The sequence below is a fragment of the Aquarana catesbeiana genome, linkage group LG04 (assembly GCF_042186555.1).
Source record: "Aquarana catesbeiana isolate 2022-GZ linkage group LG04, ASM4218655v1, whole genome shotgun sequence".
NCBI classification, from domain to species: domain Eukaryota; kingdom Metazoa; phylum Chordata; class Amphibia; order Anura; family Ranidae; genus Aquarana; species Aquarana catesbeiana.
Window position 1 is genome coordinate 92016993 of NC_133327.1, and position 16327 is coordinate 92033319.

Consider the following 16327-nt stretch of genomic DNA (forward strand, 5'->3'; position numbering starts at 1 on the left):
ACGCAGTGCCGAATCGCAAAAAGTGCTCTAGTCAGGAAGGGGGTAAAATCTTTGAAGCCGTCAAGCTTTGACAAAAAAACCTGGAAGCTGATTTCTATGCAGAGCTGCACCAGATTTTGCACTCTCCAGTAGGGATGCACTGATGCCTGTTTTGTACCGACGAGTGCCCTTACTTGTGCTCAAGTACTTGATACCAATTACTGATACAAAATGAATGGGCTGAAATCGCATTGCAAATAATCGCATGTGATTTGAACAGGAATGCGGTGCGAATCCTGTCCAAATTGCAAGAGAGGAGAGTGAGGGGGAGAGAGCTGCCAATAGTGTAGCAATGTTTTTTTAATAAAAAGGTTAAAATGAAGCAGTATTGCACTCACAGACATCGCTGGTGACAGACATAAAACAAGCTCAGTGTAGAGCCCTCAGTCCAAAGTTCAGTCCCCACTAGAACCGCTGGAGAAAGTGCTGTGAAGCCAAAGCAGGAATCCAAGCAATCCATGGGGAGATGCTGTGGGATTCTCAATCTGTCAAAGGAGCTGTCAGATGTCCAGGATGCTGAGGCCAATCAGAACATGTTTTGGAGGCCAAACCAAGCCTCCTTCATCAGCCTTCTGATTGGCCACAGTATCTTTAGCACCTGTTCTCCAAAACATTTGCACTTAGCATTATGGGGAAGTTTATTAATGCATTTATAAGCGGATATTTTATTTGTCATTTTTATAAAACAAAATAACCTCCTCCTCCTTAACAAACTCCATTCCCTTAGCCTCTGTGATTCCGCTTTTTCATGGTTCTCCTCCTACCTATCTCAGCGCGCTTTCAGTGTCACTTACAACACCATCTTCCCCGCTCCTCTTCCTCTTTCTGTTGGGGTAACCCAAGGCTCCATCCTTGGGCCCCTCCTATGCTCTCTCTATACGTCTTCCCTGGGCCAGTTGATAACCTCCCATGGCTTCCAATACCACCTCTATGCTGACAACACCCAGATCTTTCTCTCCACTCCTCAACTCACCCCCTCAATCTCCTCAAGTGTCACAAACTTACTGAATGACCTATCAGTGTGGATGTCACACCACTTCCTCAAACTCAATATTTCTAAAACTGAGCTTGTAATATTTCCCCCTCCCATGACTTTACCATTAAGATCAACGGCACAACCATTGGTCCCTTCACGCATGCCAGGGTGCTGGGTGCAATCCTAGACTCTGACCTCTGCTTCCGGCCCCACATCCAATCGCTCTCTACATCTTGCCGCCTTAACCTCCGCATTCCAGAATTCACCCCTTCCTGACTAACAACGCCACATAAGTTATTCACTCCTTGGTTATTTCCCGCTTTGATTACTGCAACTCTCTCCTCACTGGCCTTCCCTTTCACATGCTATCCCACTTCAGTCTATTATGAATGCTGCTGCTAGACTAATACACCTTATTAACTAATCAGAAGGGTTGTCCCGATACCGATACTAGTATCGGCACCGATACCAAGCATTTGCCCAAGTACTTGTACTCGGGCAAATGCTCCCGATGCTTCCACCGATACCTTGACTGTCAGCGGTGATCGGCGCGTGGGGGAGTTACAAGCTTCTCCCCCCCGCGGCTTTCAGCTGCTTTAGTGACATACAGCGGTGATCGGTGCTTGTAACTCCCCCACACACGATCACCGCTGACTGTCACCTCATCCCCCTTAGTCCCCCTCCGTTCCTCTGTCCCCCTCCGCTGTCCTGCTCCGTTGCTTTGTCCCCCTCCGTTCCTCTGTCCCCCTCCGCTGTCCTGCTCCGTTGCTTTGTCCCCCTCCGTTCCTCTGTCCCCCTCCGCTGTCCTGCTCCGTTGCTCTGTCCCCCTCCGTTCCTCTGTCCCCCTCCGCTGTCCTGCTCCGTTGCTTTGTCCCCCTCCGTTCCTCTGTCCCCCTCCGCTGTCCTGCTCCGTTGCTCTGTCCCCCTCCGTTCCTCTGTCCCCCTCCGCTGTCCTGCTCCGTTGCTCTGTCCCCCTCCGTTGCTCTGTCCCCCTCCGCTGTCCCCATCCGTTCCGGCTTTCCGCTGTCCCCCTCTCTCTTCCTCTGTCCCCTCCGTTCTGCTGTCTCTCCGCTGTGTGAATGGACAGAGTCAGCTGACTCTGTCTATTCACATAACTGAAACATTGTAATCACCTGTGATTACGATGTGTCAGTTTATAAATGGAGAGGAGCCGCTGTCTTCTCTCCATTCATTGTCAGTGCAGCTGAGGCTGCAGAGAAAGGGACTGGGGAATCTCTATCCTCGGTCTCTTTCTCTGTCTCAAGGGGGAGATATCAGAGGTCTGTTAAGACCCCTGATATCTCACCAAAGCCCCCCAACAGGGCTGATTAAAAAAAAAACACACACATAGTGCAATAAAGAATAAAAAAAAATTAAATTGTAAAAAATAATAAATGTAAATGAAAAAAAAAAAAAACACACACACACCGTTCACCCCCCCCCCCAAAAAAAAAACCAAAAAACACTGTCACGTGACATTAAAAAAAAGTATCGGTAATCGGTATCGGCGAGTACTTGAAAAAAAGTATCGGTACTTGTACTCGGTCCTAAAAAAGTGGTATCGGGACAACCCTACTAATCAGTGACTGCTACTCCTCTCTACCAATACCTTCACTGGCTTCCACTACCCCACCATATAAAATTCAAAATGCTAACCACAACATACAAGGCCATCCACAACATCACCCCCAGCTATATCACCAAACTCATCTGCAGATATCCTCTAAATCGTCCCCTCCGCTCCTCCCAAGACCTCCTGCTCTCTAGCTCCTTTGTTACCTCCACTCATGCTCACCTTCAGGACTTCTCTAGATCCTCTCCCATCCTCTGGAACGCCTTGCCCCGGTATGTCCAATCAGCCCCTACCTTGTCCACCTTTAGGAGATCCCTGAAAACTTACTTATTCAGGGAAACCTACCCCACCTCCACCTAAGAACTGTACCCGAGTCACCTCCTTCAGATCATCCCCCACAGCTATTACCTTTTGTACCACCACCCCCTCCCTTTAGAATGTAAGCGCCATGAGCAGGGCCCTCCTCTCCCTTCTGTATTGAACTATATTGTAATTGTACTGTCCCCCCTCTACATTGTAAAGCGCTGTGCAAACTGTTGGCTCTATAAATCCTGTATTATATTAATAATAATAATAAGCAGATATTTTATTATTCGTTTTTATGAAATAAACATTTATTACCAGGTGTGTCCTGCATCAGAGTATGCACTTAACACAGGGATGTCTAATAGGAAAGCCCAGCTCTGCACTGGCTGAATATCTGTATGGATCTGCCTCTATTTGAAGAGGAGAGTTGTCATGTAGCTGTATGCTAACCAAACAAAAAAACAACTATTTCACACTTAAGCACCAGTTATACTTGCCACCTTCTACAGATGTACCTCGCTTGTACTGGAGACTGCGCTGGACTGACTAGATCAGTCACTAGTTGTAGATGATTGTATGGGCAGATAGGGAGCCCTGAAGAAGGGGGAGTCCTATCCCTGAAATGCATGGCTTGATGTATCTATCGTTACTTTTAATAAACACCTTTTGATCTACCATCAACTCGCATTCCGTTGGACGCCAGGCGCTCCTTCCTACCTGCTGCAAATGAGAATATATGAACTTTTTATGTACTATTTTATATTTACCTGTCTCTGTGCAGTATTTCATATTTACATGACGAGTATTACCTTTTGTAGTGTTATCTGATGATTATACCTATTACTATAGTGATCCTTTGATTTCCCTTGTGCTGTCTGTTTAGCTCTGTTCTTATTGATTGTTGAACAGATCTCATTGAGTTCTCTGCTTCCATCTTTAGGGGATACTCCGTTCTATGCCGACTCTTTGGTTGGAACTTACAGCAAGATCATGGATCACAAGAACTCATTAAATTTCCCAGATGATGTGGAAATTTCCAAGCATGCCAAAAACCTCATCTGTGCCTTCCTGACAGACAGGTACTGTCATTTGTACAATCTCAAAAATACTAATTTAAGATTACACTTTGGGGCATATATCAAGCAGCAAATGAACAGTTTGCTGATCATCCTCTTATTAACTATTGGGACACCACTGGATGTTTTTCTATGTTTGAATAGCAACTGTACATTTACTTGTAGAGTGACCATTTTCAAATATATATGTATACCCTTCTTCAGTTATAAATCCCAGTATGGCAAATATTGTAGCTGATATGGGCCCAATTTTATCATTTGCATGTGGCAGTTTGCATTTTTGATTTATGTTGATAATAGGATGCTAATTCCATTAAAGCGGAACTTTACCCATAACAACTTGATAAAAAGTAATGTTCTTGAGGAAGGAACATAAATTCCACATTAATAATTATACTACCAAAATTTGTGTGTGCTGTTTAATGGCTATAGCATTGTCCCTATTTCTTCTTGCCGGAGGCTGCAAATTGCTGTAGCCCAGGGCCCCTGAGCAGCAGTAAATCTTTAGGCTGTCAGCAGATCGGCCTTTAGTGGCTCTGATTTTCGGCACAATTCCAAAAATGAAGAGCAGCTGAGCATGTGCAGAGAAGGGTGAGACAGTGTATTGCTGGATTTTAAACCGTATTAATAGTACCTATTTTTAATGTTTTACATAGTTATACCTGCAAAAGGGGCCGACCTGAAGTGATCTATCAGGACTTCATTTTCTGACTAAAGTTTCACTTTAATAAACCTTCAGTATAGACCCCTGTTTAATCATACCACACACACATCAGGTGCCTTCCAAATGGGGATTTTTTATATATATTATATAACATGCATGTGTAGGAGGATTGCCAGCAAATCTTGGTTACTGAATGGTACTGTACCTAGATTTCCTTATATTTTATAAATATGACCTTTACTGCATTGGTTAAAGTGCATTTAAAGCTGATTTTTTTTTTTTTTTTTTTCGTTTTGGATATAGTAGGAGCTGGTTAACCCTGACACAAAATTTTTGTTTTTAGTCTGTGTCCTCTTGGGGTATTTTGCATTACTTTTGGTCCCTGGGACATAACATGAAGTCAGGTTAAGGGCCTGGGTCAACAGGCTTTTGTTCACATCAAAACTGATTTTATTCACGTTTGAGAATGAAAGTGACTTGAAGCAGGTCAGTGCAAGTCAAATACATCTGACATGAACTCTGAATGATCTCAGAAGTGTCTCAAACTTGTGTGAAATTGATTCCTTTGACACAAGCCCAAAGTCTGTTGACACAGGCCTTAACAGAGCCATTAGTGTATGGAACCCCCCCCCCCCCCCCCCAGGAATGTCATTTTCTGCTTTTGTGATTGGCTCCCTGATTTCCTCAATATGCAATACAAGATGAAGGTCAGATTTTAATTTTAGGCACCCTGTGCAACGAAAATTTAATTTTTGGTGAGATACTCCCAAAGGGTTTTTCACTTCTAAAGGGTTGCAGATCCTGCCACTTTCCTCATTACAGCACAAGATGCACATGTATCAGCTGATCTATATGGAAAAAGTCACTCCAGTTCAGATCCTTCACTCTGCAGACAGCAAACAGCTTTTTATTCAGAGCAGAAACAAAGTTTGTTAAAATCCCAGGATTGTAAATTCATCATCCAGAGGGGATTGTTTTTTTTTTTTATCCAACACAAGTGAAATTAAAACTTGTGCTGAGTGAAACATGGGAACTGCCACTGCTGACCCCAGGTAAAAAAAAAATATCTGACATCAACTCATTCTGACCTACAGACCTGCAACAAACATGCAGTGAAGTCAGATTGAAGTGAGACCACCAAATCTTTCCAGCTCCTCCAGAGTTACCATGGGCCTCTTGGCTGCTTCTCTGATTAATGCTCCCCTTACCTGTCCTGTCAGTTTAGGTGGATGGCAATGTCTTGGTAGGTTTGCAGTTGTGCCATAATCTTTCCATTTTTGGATGATGGATTGAACAGTGCTCTGTGAGATGTTCAAAGCTTGGGATATTTTTTTTATAACCTAACCCTGCTTTAAACTTCTCCACAACTTTATCCCTGACTGGTCTGATGTGTTCCTTGGCCTTCGTCATGCTGTTTGTTCACTTAGGTTCTCTAACAAACCTCTGAGGACTTCACTGAACAGCTGTATTTATACTGAGATTAAATTACACACAGGTGGACTCTATTTACTAATTAGGTGATGTCTGAAGGCAATTGGTTTAACTAGAGTTTAGTTAGGGGTATCAGAGTAAAGGGGGCTGAATACAAATTCACGCCACACTTTTCACATATTTATTTGTAAAAAATGTGAAAATCATTTTCCTTCCACTTCACAATTATGTGCCACTTTGTGTTGGAAAAATTCAAGGGGTGTGAAAACTTTTTCAAGGCACTGTATTCTTTCCAGGTCAGTGACTTGGGAAACTGGAGACATTAGATTAGCATGACAACCAGGCAACTAGCATTTTCTAGAGCAGATACCTGCAATGGCAGCCCCTGGGTTTCTTTCAGCACAGGTTACCTATGAAAAGAAAATGTTTTGGATAGAGAAATACTTTAAAATGCTGTAGATGGCTTTTAATAGCTTTTGCAGACAACTGTATAAGTTGCAGGAGCTTTTAAAAACTGAGGATATTTATGATAAATGTTATTACTGCACACAGCTGACTTCCCAGCCTTTATCTCATGGAATAATCCTCCTAAATGCTTCTGGAAATTCAGTATAAAATTACTGATAACAAAAGCAGAAAGCCTTTACATGAAAGGAGTTCAGATATTTATGTAAAACTATTCATAGCTGAGCAGAAAATTGGATATTAGACATAGATTTATATTTGCCATCCAGCCAGTTGTTACGTTGGCTGCCATGGTAAGGTGAAGGACCCTTCACACGGGCTCCTCCGCTGAGCGGAATTGGCTTGCTCAGCAGGGGATCTCTCCACTGATCCCGGTTAGCAGGAGGATGACAGGTCATGGACACAGTCCCACTCTAACTCTTTGAGGCAATCTGGTGGAAATGGGCTGTTTCCATCCAATGCCATCCGAACTGCTGGACAGATGGGGTAATAGGACCACCATATACGTCCGATCAGGTCTGCCCGAAAAACTGACAGGCGGACCTCATTGGACAGCCTGTGTGAAAGGGGCCTAAAAGTGGCTTTCAACATACTCAATGATATTCCACACCTCTCTTAAATTGAATTGCACGTGTTAATATAAAAATTGCGGCCTCCCCATCTTCCATTTGCTTGCTACTTACTAATCCATCTGCCATCCATTCAAATGTTTCTTACTGTACACCATTAGACCCAGCACTGTTAGGTCTCTCTCAGCTTATACTAATACACTGTATATTGTCTTTCTTGTTTGACTTGTCGGCCAAATGTTGCGGCCATTGTTTTTGTTAATTGCATTCTCATAATAATAAAAAAAAGTCTTTAATTGAAACTGTACTGCCTGAACTAACAGGGTTGCATGATAGCAGACTCTGCAAGAAGTTTAAACTAGCCTTTCCTCACCTCACGTCATCAAAACCTGAGATACAGGTACCTCTCACTGCTACTTCCCCCAGTCCAGGCTCCCCCCCCCCCCTCCAAAAAAAAAAAAGTATTTGTAGCTGCTGACTTTTAGTATAAGAACACTTACCTGTCCAGGAATCCAGCGATGTCCTCACCTGAACCGATTCTTCAATAGGCTTTGGGTGCAGACACTGGTATTCAAAGTAAGGAAAACAGGTAGTGAAGCCTTGTGGCTTCACAGTGTGAGTCTCGCTGCACCTCGTGAATTGTTCCTTAGCCTTCTGGGACCTGTGATGTGTCCCAGAAGACTGCGGAGGAAGGAGAGGGGGTCCTAACTTCCATCTCAGTTCACTACGGCGATCTGAGTCTGAAGTGGGAGCTGGTACCTGTCAAAACCAGGTACCTGCTCCCTCATAAAAAAGTGTGAAATGTGGCAGTTGAGGGGGGGAAGAGTACAAACAAGCAAAACTTCCCCTTTTGGGTGTAGCTCTGCTCCAAAAGCCTTGCCCAAACACTGTCCCACAGGGCACTATTTCTGAGCAGGTTTGAAATGTTTATAGCTTCTTTTAGGGGCTTGAGCATGGAAGGGGTGGAAAAAGTCAGTATCGTCTCTGTGTGAAGCCTGCAATTCAGAGAGACCTAATCATTAGCCTAATCCAAGCTTGCTTTAAAAGTGACAGTTGACCATATTTAGAGCCAAACTAAACCCATCAATTTAATTGCTTTCCAAAACAATCTCAGGAAGACCACCACTCAAGAGAACTGATTCCCTCCTCTGCAGGTGCCGAGTGCTGATTCCAGAGCCCATCCCCGCTCCACACATGTAACAAACACAAAGGGTCGCACTTCAGTAACATCACTGGCATGCCAGTTTTTTTTAGCCATAGCTGGCAAGCGACAAATCTATGGATAAATGAACTGACATACCAGTGACGTCACCAGAGTGCAACCCTTTGTATTTGCTACATTCTTCCCAAAATAGTTTTATTCAAGGCATGCTGTTAATGAGAGCTATCAAAGTTGCCTGTGCTCTCATCTGAACTATGAAGCCATCAATGGGCTGGTGTCATAACTGATCACATGTGCAGCACCACAACTGCAGATTGAACAGAGGTGGGCAGCTTCCTTGGCTGTAAAGGAGAGGAGGGTTTAATTTAAATATTAAAGTATATGTAAATCTTAAAGCAGAACTTTAACTTGCCTCCCATCCCTCCCATGCTGGCACCGGCATCTTCACCTGCTCTTCTTCTGGGTTCAGGACCTTTGGCCATCTTAATTGGCCAGGCTGAATTGAAGTAAAGCTGGCCATACACCTATAGATTATCTGCAGATTTTCTATGGTTAGATGGAAAAAGTGCAACAGATCTCTCCATGTTCGCTAAACTGTGTGGATGGCGGAATCTTCCACTTTTTCCATCTAACCATAGAAAATCTGCAGATAATCTATAGGTGTATGGCCAGCTTAACTCCCACGCATGCACATGGGAGTTCATTCATTCCAACATCACATTTACAGCTCAATCTGCATTCTAAAGAAAATTGCTAACAGGCAGGTAAGTTTGTTTTATTGTGGCGAAGACATGTTCCATCTGCAATAAAAAGCCTGCCTGCTTGCAATATATTTTTTTACAATTTCGTTATGCTTAACAACCAACTTATTTGCTTCTTTTTGGTCTGTTAACCTCTTGCTGTCCACATAACGTGTTATTTGCGATGGCAAAAGATGTTGAGCATGTTCATTGCACAGTGACCGAGCTGTCAAAAACAACTTTTGGTCTCTACTAATAATTGGAATCCAGCAGGACTAGCTCCCAATCATGTGACCACTGTGACAGTCAATCACAGTGGTGACATAATAAGCTGCTCCTTCCCACCCCCAACCCCTCCCCCCGGGTGTAAAAGATCCTGTTAAAGGAATGCCGGGGTTGGGTGAGAAGGGGTTAAATATTGAACTAATAAAATAAAAGGCCAGACACCCCTAACAGCATTTTTTCTACCCATGTGCATGAGACCTAACTAGACTACCATAAAGTACAAAATAATGATGTAATTGCTTGGTGAAATGTTTTCTGCGCTTCTAAATATTAAAACCCAGGGAGCTGCATAGCCTAAAAATATAAAACATCAGCGTACTCACAAAGATGTCATTGGAGAGCGCATAGAAGAATAAAGCCAGTCCCAAAAGTGAAGCGGCCGCTTCTGAACTCCATGTACCTGATGACATCATGAATGTTGGCTTCATCATAAATGGCATCTTCCAGGGCATGGAACGTCAGTTATGATGAAACTTGATGGGCGGAGCCAACGTTTGTGACGTCATAACGCAGTCGCTTCACTTTCAGGATCGGCTTTTTTTCTATATGTGCCATCTAATTACATCTGAGTACTCTGATATATTACTAAAGCGTCAGTTTTTATAGTTTTATGCTATGCAGCTTGTTTTTTTTTTTTTTTTTTCTTTAAATACATTGGAGCACCGGAGGGTAATTATTAGACATGAGTGGGATATGCCTCATCTCTTGTGACTGGAGCTAGTTCATGAGGGCCTTGCAGTTCAATGTAAACCCTCAAAAGTTGCATGAAAGTTACACCTGAATGATATACAGTGGGTATAGAAAATACACACAGTTTTTGTTTTATCCAACTGTATATGTATGTAACTTATAATATCCAAGTGAAAGATATAACATCAACATGTCAGAAAAAAATTCCAAAACAGAAACACTGAGTTGGAAAAGGGATCACCTCCCTCCTAAAAATGACTTTTAAACTCAATCAGGTGTAGCTAATCACCTTCTCAAGGGCACACAAAGCCATTTGACTTTGAACTGTGATCAGCTGTGGTCATTTTGATTAGCTCAGCATGAAAAGATCTTCCCTGGAGCATTTCAGTCCCTGATAGTGCAACTGAAGCAAACAATCAACTATGGGTGGCAAGGCTGTCAAAAGATCTCGGGGATAGAGTTGCGGACAGGCACAAGTCAGGAGATGGATGCAAAAAAATGTCAAAGGCTTTATCAATGCCTAGAAGCAAAGTGAAGTCTATTATTAAGAAGCGGAAGGTACTTGGTACAACACAGACCCTCCCTGGATCAGGAAGTCGATCCAAACTGGATGAAAGAGCCAGGAGGAAACTGGTCAGAGAGGCTACCAAGAGGCCTACAGCAACTCTGAAGCAGTTGCAGGAATTTATGACAGAGAGTAGTCATTGTGTGCATGTGACAACAATATCACAAATTCTCCACAACCACAAATGTGGCTTGTATGGGAGGGTTGCAAGAAAAAAGCCACTCCTTAAGGAAGGCCACATGCAGTCATGTCTGAGCTTTGCCAAAATGCACCTTGAAGATTCTGAGGCCACAGGGAAAGAGTTGTTATGGTCAGATTAGACTAAATTTGAATTATTTGGTCATAACACCATTCTTCCAATAAAGCAGGGAGGTGGTAATATCCTGTTATGGGGGTGTTTCTCTGCAGCAGGGACGGGAGCACTTGTCAGGATAGAAGGCAAAATAGATGGGCCAAAATACGGTCAAATTCTTGAGGAAAATCTGCTGCCCTTTGCCAGAAAGCTGTCAATGGAAAGAAGGTTTACCTTCCACCATGATAATGACCCAAAGCACACAGCAAAAATGACCACAAAGGGGTTGGAGGAGAAAAATGTGACTGACCTTGCATAGCCTAGTCAGAAGCCAGGCGTAAAGCGGAGTTCCACCCACTTTTGAGAGGTGGTCTTAAGACAACCCCACCACCCCTCAATTTTGGATATCTAAATTTTTTTCATTTTTTTTCTAAAGTACCTTTTTGGGAGTACTAAGTGTACTTCTGTTCCATCCAGGCCATGGCGCAGGTCGTCATGTCCTCCTGTGCGGCAAGCCCCCCCGCCGTCTTCTGGGACCTGTGTGTCTCCCAGAAGACAAGCTGCCCATTCAGAGCACCGCACGACTCACGCATGCACAGTAGGAAATCGGCAGTGAAGCCGTAAGGCTCCAATTCTGGCTGGTTTCCCTTAGTTAGAATGGCGGCACCTGCACCTGATCCAGTGGACGGATCAGCCTTGGGGGGGGCGGACATCGCGGGCTCCCTGTTTTTGAATTTTTGATTTTTTTTTTTTCTCTGACAATTTGGTGTTATATCTTACACTTGGATGTTACAATCTGTAAAGTAAAGACAGCTCGATAAAACAAAAACTGTGTCTGTCCTCATTTCCGGCTGCAAAGCAACAAAATGGGAATATTTTAAAAGGGGGATTCTTTTCTATAACCACTGTACATGCGACTTTGTAGAGTACACACCGTCACATGGTCAAAGCTAAAGTCGAACAAAAATTGCATCAAGTCGCACTGTAAGGACGCAATGGAAATCACGCTTTTTTCTGCCAAGTTCTGCAGAAAGAATCCAGCATATTTGGGGCATAAACCCGTGTGCATAAGATGACCTCTGATTTGCTTCAATAGTTTACTGCAAATTTGATCTGATTATTGCTCGTGGCACTGTTATGTGAAGTGAGGAGACAAAGTTAGCTGCGTATTACCTACACACCTTGTTCTTCTGAGATCACTGGGAGTCCTGTTTTCAGCTTCTGCTGAGGGCTTGGTGTGGCCAATCTAAATATTTATGTTCATCTGGGCTCTAGAACCCAACACCTCTGTACAGTAGTCAGTAAGCCGTTAATACGGCGAAGGTTTATTTACATTGGTCTGGCTCTGCACAGTATGGGTGTGGAAGCATCAGGGCCAAGAAAGGGTTAAGGAACCCTGGCACAGCTATCCTAAGCCTCCATATGTATCCTTTGTCATAGTGCTTTGGCAGCCCGCTTTGAAAGGATCCTTTTTTTAATTTAAACCGCTGGCCCAGTGTTTTCTAAGCTTCCCCTTGCACGTAGCATTAGGGATGGAAAACTCTTTCATTCCACACGTGGCAATTTAACAGGCTGAAAGTGTTTTTTCATCCCCTCTGATGCGAGACATCAGATGCGTATTGCATGACCTGGAGAGGAGCCGCAAAGAGGTCTGCTAGCCACGAGGATGTTCCTGCGGACAGGGCATGATCCACGCAGATCTTGTAGAAAGGATATTTGTCTCTTCATGTGTAGACTGCACTGATGTCACTTGTCATTCTTCTGCTATGTACAGAGAGGTGCGTCTCGGGAGGAATGGCATAGAGGAGATAAAACAGCACGCCTTCTTCAAGAATGACCAGTGGACCTGGGACAACATTCGAGAGAGTAAGATTTATTACTTTATCAGCACTGTAAAAATGTATTTTTAATGTCTGTGTTATTAGCATAGCATCTTCTAGAGTGTTGTTTTTTTTTTTTTTTTTTTTTCATAATCCGGTAATTTTTATTGAACAGTTTTCATAATTTCAAATGCAGAAAAAAAACAGAATACACCATTAACACATGGAAAAATTAAAAGCATAAATAAAATAAATAAATAAATAAATAAAAAATAAATAAATAAAAGCATAAATCATATAGGGAAAGGAAACAACAACAAAAAATCTGTTTTAAAAAAAAATATATGTGTGCTTTAATTTGTCATAATGTTTATTTTTCTTTTTAGTTTAAGGATTTGGTTGTGTAACTATTTGTAATATAGCGGTATACCTTTTGAAAAGTGTGGTATTTAAACGTATGTGTTACTGAAGTAATTAGTTCTCATGCCATTTGATTGAAATATTTTTTAATTTTAATTTTTTAATTTTAATTAATTTAATTGTTTGGATGCGCTATTTTCTAGATTTACCTAAATTCCAAACTTGGGTATTTGTTTAAGCTTTTTATTAAGTATTTGTAGAAAACATAAGTGTGTTATGCATATACAAATTATAATTGAACAAATACAACCGGATTTGTACTTTCCCTGTATGATGAGCAACAAACACCATAAAACAAACATTTGTGGATGAATACATTAACCACTTCCGAACCGCCCACCGTCCTTATACGTCTTTGAAGAGGAATATCGTTGTTATGGTAGCAGCTAGCTGCCATAACCCGGTATCCTTTTCTTCAGCGGGCGGTCCGCTTCAAGATAAAAGTGGTCTCTGTGGCGGATTCGCCGTGAGATCACTTTTATCGGCGGTGGGAGAGGGCGGTTTATCGCGGAGGTGATCGGATCCTCTCCCTAGCCTGACATGGAGATGAGTGAGGGGAAGATTTTTTTTTTTTATTATTGCATTTTAGTGTAAATATGAGATCTGAGGTCTTTTTGACCCCAGATCTCATATTTAAGAGGTCCTGTCATGCTTTTTTCCTATTACAAGGGATGATTACATTCCTTGTAATAGGAATAAAAGTGACACTTTTTTTTTTTTTTTTTCAAAAGAACAGTGTAAAAATAAAAGGTAAAATAAATAAGAAGAAAACATTTTTTAAATGCGCCCCGTCCCGCCGTCCTCATGTGCAGAAGCGACCACGTACGTGAGTAGCGCTCGCATATGAAAGCGGTTTTCAAACCACACATGTTGAGGTATCACCGCGATCGGTAGAGCGAGAGCAGTAATTCTAGCCCTAGCCCTCCTCTAACTCAAAACATGCATAGCATGTTGGGTATCAATTTACTCGGCATAACATTATCTTTCACAATCTAAAAAAAAAAACTGGGCTAACTTTACTGTTGTCTTATTTTTTAATTCAAAAATGTGTATTTTTTCCAAAAAAAGTGCCCTTGTAAAGACCGCTGGGGGTTCTAAGTAATTTTCTAGCAAAAAAAAAATGTTTTTAACTTTTAACAACAAATATCAGAAAGAGGCTCATTCTTAACGTGGTTGTACACCCTGTACAACCACTTTTACCCACAGGTAAGCCTATATTAAGGCTTACCTGTAGGTGCTTGAAATATATCCTAACCTTCCGCGGTTTAGGAGATATTTACTAAAAAGGCGAGCGCTGATGTCATTGGCGCATGCGCCCTTTAGAAAGGGCACATCGTGCTATTTCTATTAGGGGTCATGCCGCGGCTGGCGGCTCCCACGTGCATGCGTGGGAGTGACGTCACGCCATTCCGGCCAGTCAAAGAGCCGGAGTTCACGGCCCTGGAAGGAAGAGGGGCGAAGATGGAAGTTCCCTGCTCGTGTGGACAACGGCGACAGTGTGGGCTTCTGTGTCAGGTAAGTGACGCATAATGGGCTACTATGCGATACATAGTAGCCCATTATGCTTTACCTTTGCAGGGAAATAAAGAGGAAGTAAAACCCGCCAGAGTTTACTTCCTCTTTAAGTGGTTAGAGAGTATCTGATATAAACATCCGTTTCAGCTGGAAACATAACAAGGAGTACAATACCAGAAGCATCAAGCAACTCGTAGATGCTAGCTTTCTAATTCCATATATAGGAAAAGTAAAAACAATTGTAATAAGAAAGGAAGACAAAAGAGAAGCAGAAGGGAGGGAGATGAAGAAGAAGAAGGAAGGGGGGGGGGGGGGGGAATGGGAGTACCATGGGATAAACTCAGAGCAACGAGGAGCCTCATTCGATTTTGGAAATAAAGGAGTCAAAGTCAGAAAAATATCTGAAATGAGACTGTCCACATAAGTTTGTGTGATTCCGATTTGTCCTCATCCCATGCGCTCATACACTCCACAAGCTCAATCTTGTCCAACTCACAAGCCCATTCAGTCATTGATGGAGCCTCCACTTGGCGCCACCGTCTAGCTATCGCAGAACGAGCCGCCATGATGAAGTGCATAACTAGATTTCTTTTAATGTCTGTGAGAGCCTGCCAACATGGACAGTAGTGTAATCTGAGGTTTATTTGGGATTTTATCTCCCACTAATTTATCAAACAATTGTAGTATGTTATCCCAAAACGGACCAAGTTTTGGAGAGGTGCCCCAATTATGGGTCATGGTGCCAGGCTCCCGCAAACATCGCCAGTAAGTATCAGGGATAGAAGGATCAATTTTATGTAAAAGTGTAGGGCAGCGGTACCATCTGGATAAGATCCGATAATAATTGCGCTTTTGCACATGAGAGGATGTAGATCATTTATATGTAACAGCCAGTATTTTTTCCCACTCCATATCATCCGCCGATATTTGCAATTCTTGCTCCCATCTCAAAAGAAATGGTGGTGGGTTCGGGTAGGACTCCCTCAATAAGATCTGGTATGTCTGCAAAAGTGTGTGCTCCGGTCTGGAGGATTGGGATAGCAGTAATTCAAAAAGCAGTGCAAGGTCACGTCAGGAGGTCCGTAGAGGACTGGGTGGCAAAATGTTTTAACTGTGTATATTCCAACTATGCACATGATGAACTATGGCAGGAGGGGAGTATATGGGAAAGAGGAGTAAGAGTCTGGCCAGAGGGCTCAAAAGAGGGCTGTCTCTGCGATGCCACTGGAGAAACTTGGTACTCGTCTCAGGGGGAAAAGATGCTATGCCAAACAGCGGGGTCAAGGGATTCGGTCTAGATGAGAGTAAGCCTTTACGTAAGTTAGTATTCCACAACTGCAGGGTAGTGCATACCGTGAGGAGTAATAAGTATCTTGGGGGTCTCTGATCAGATCATTCTCCATCGAGTCAACCACTCTGAGCAAAGAAGCTGCATGAGAATATATGGAAAAATGGGGCAGAGCCCCCCCCCCCCCCCCCCCTACACTTAGGCAGGTAGAGGATGATTTGTCGAATTCTGGACGTTTTAAGTTGCCATATAAAAGTAATTTTGGTAAGACCAAACCACGAGATGTGGTTTGTCATAGGATTTAAGACAATTAGGCACCGGTTGGAGAAGTGATGTCAAGTTTAAGGTCCGTAATGGTGGGCAATAGAGATGGGATTTTGATGCCTGGATATTTGATAGCCGTATGTTGCCATTTAAAGGCAAAGTTATGTCAAAGGTGCGCTACAGAAGA

At 42.8% G+C, this 16327-nt stretch overlaps 1 protein-coding gene across 2 annotated transcripts in view; it reads left to right on the plus strand.

Moving 5' to 3' along the window:
- ROCK2 (Rho associated coiled-coil containing protein kinase 2) overlaps window positions 1–16327 on the plus strand; it is a 240971-nt gene that overhangs the window by 154684 nt on the left and 69960 nt on the right. For both annotated transcript variants that reach the window (XM_073625371.1, XM_073625372.1), the window contains exons 7-8: window positions 3835–3973; window positions 12608–12699. In XM_073625371.1, coding sequence (XP_073481472.1) covers window positions 3835–3973; window positions 12608–12699 — 231 coding nt within the window. The remainder of the gene's footprint in view (window positions 1–3834; window positions 3974–12607; window positions 12700–16327) is intronic.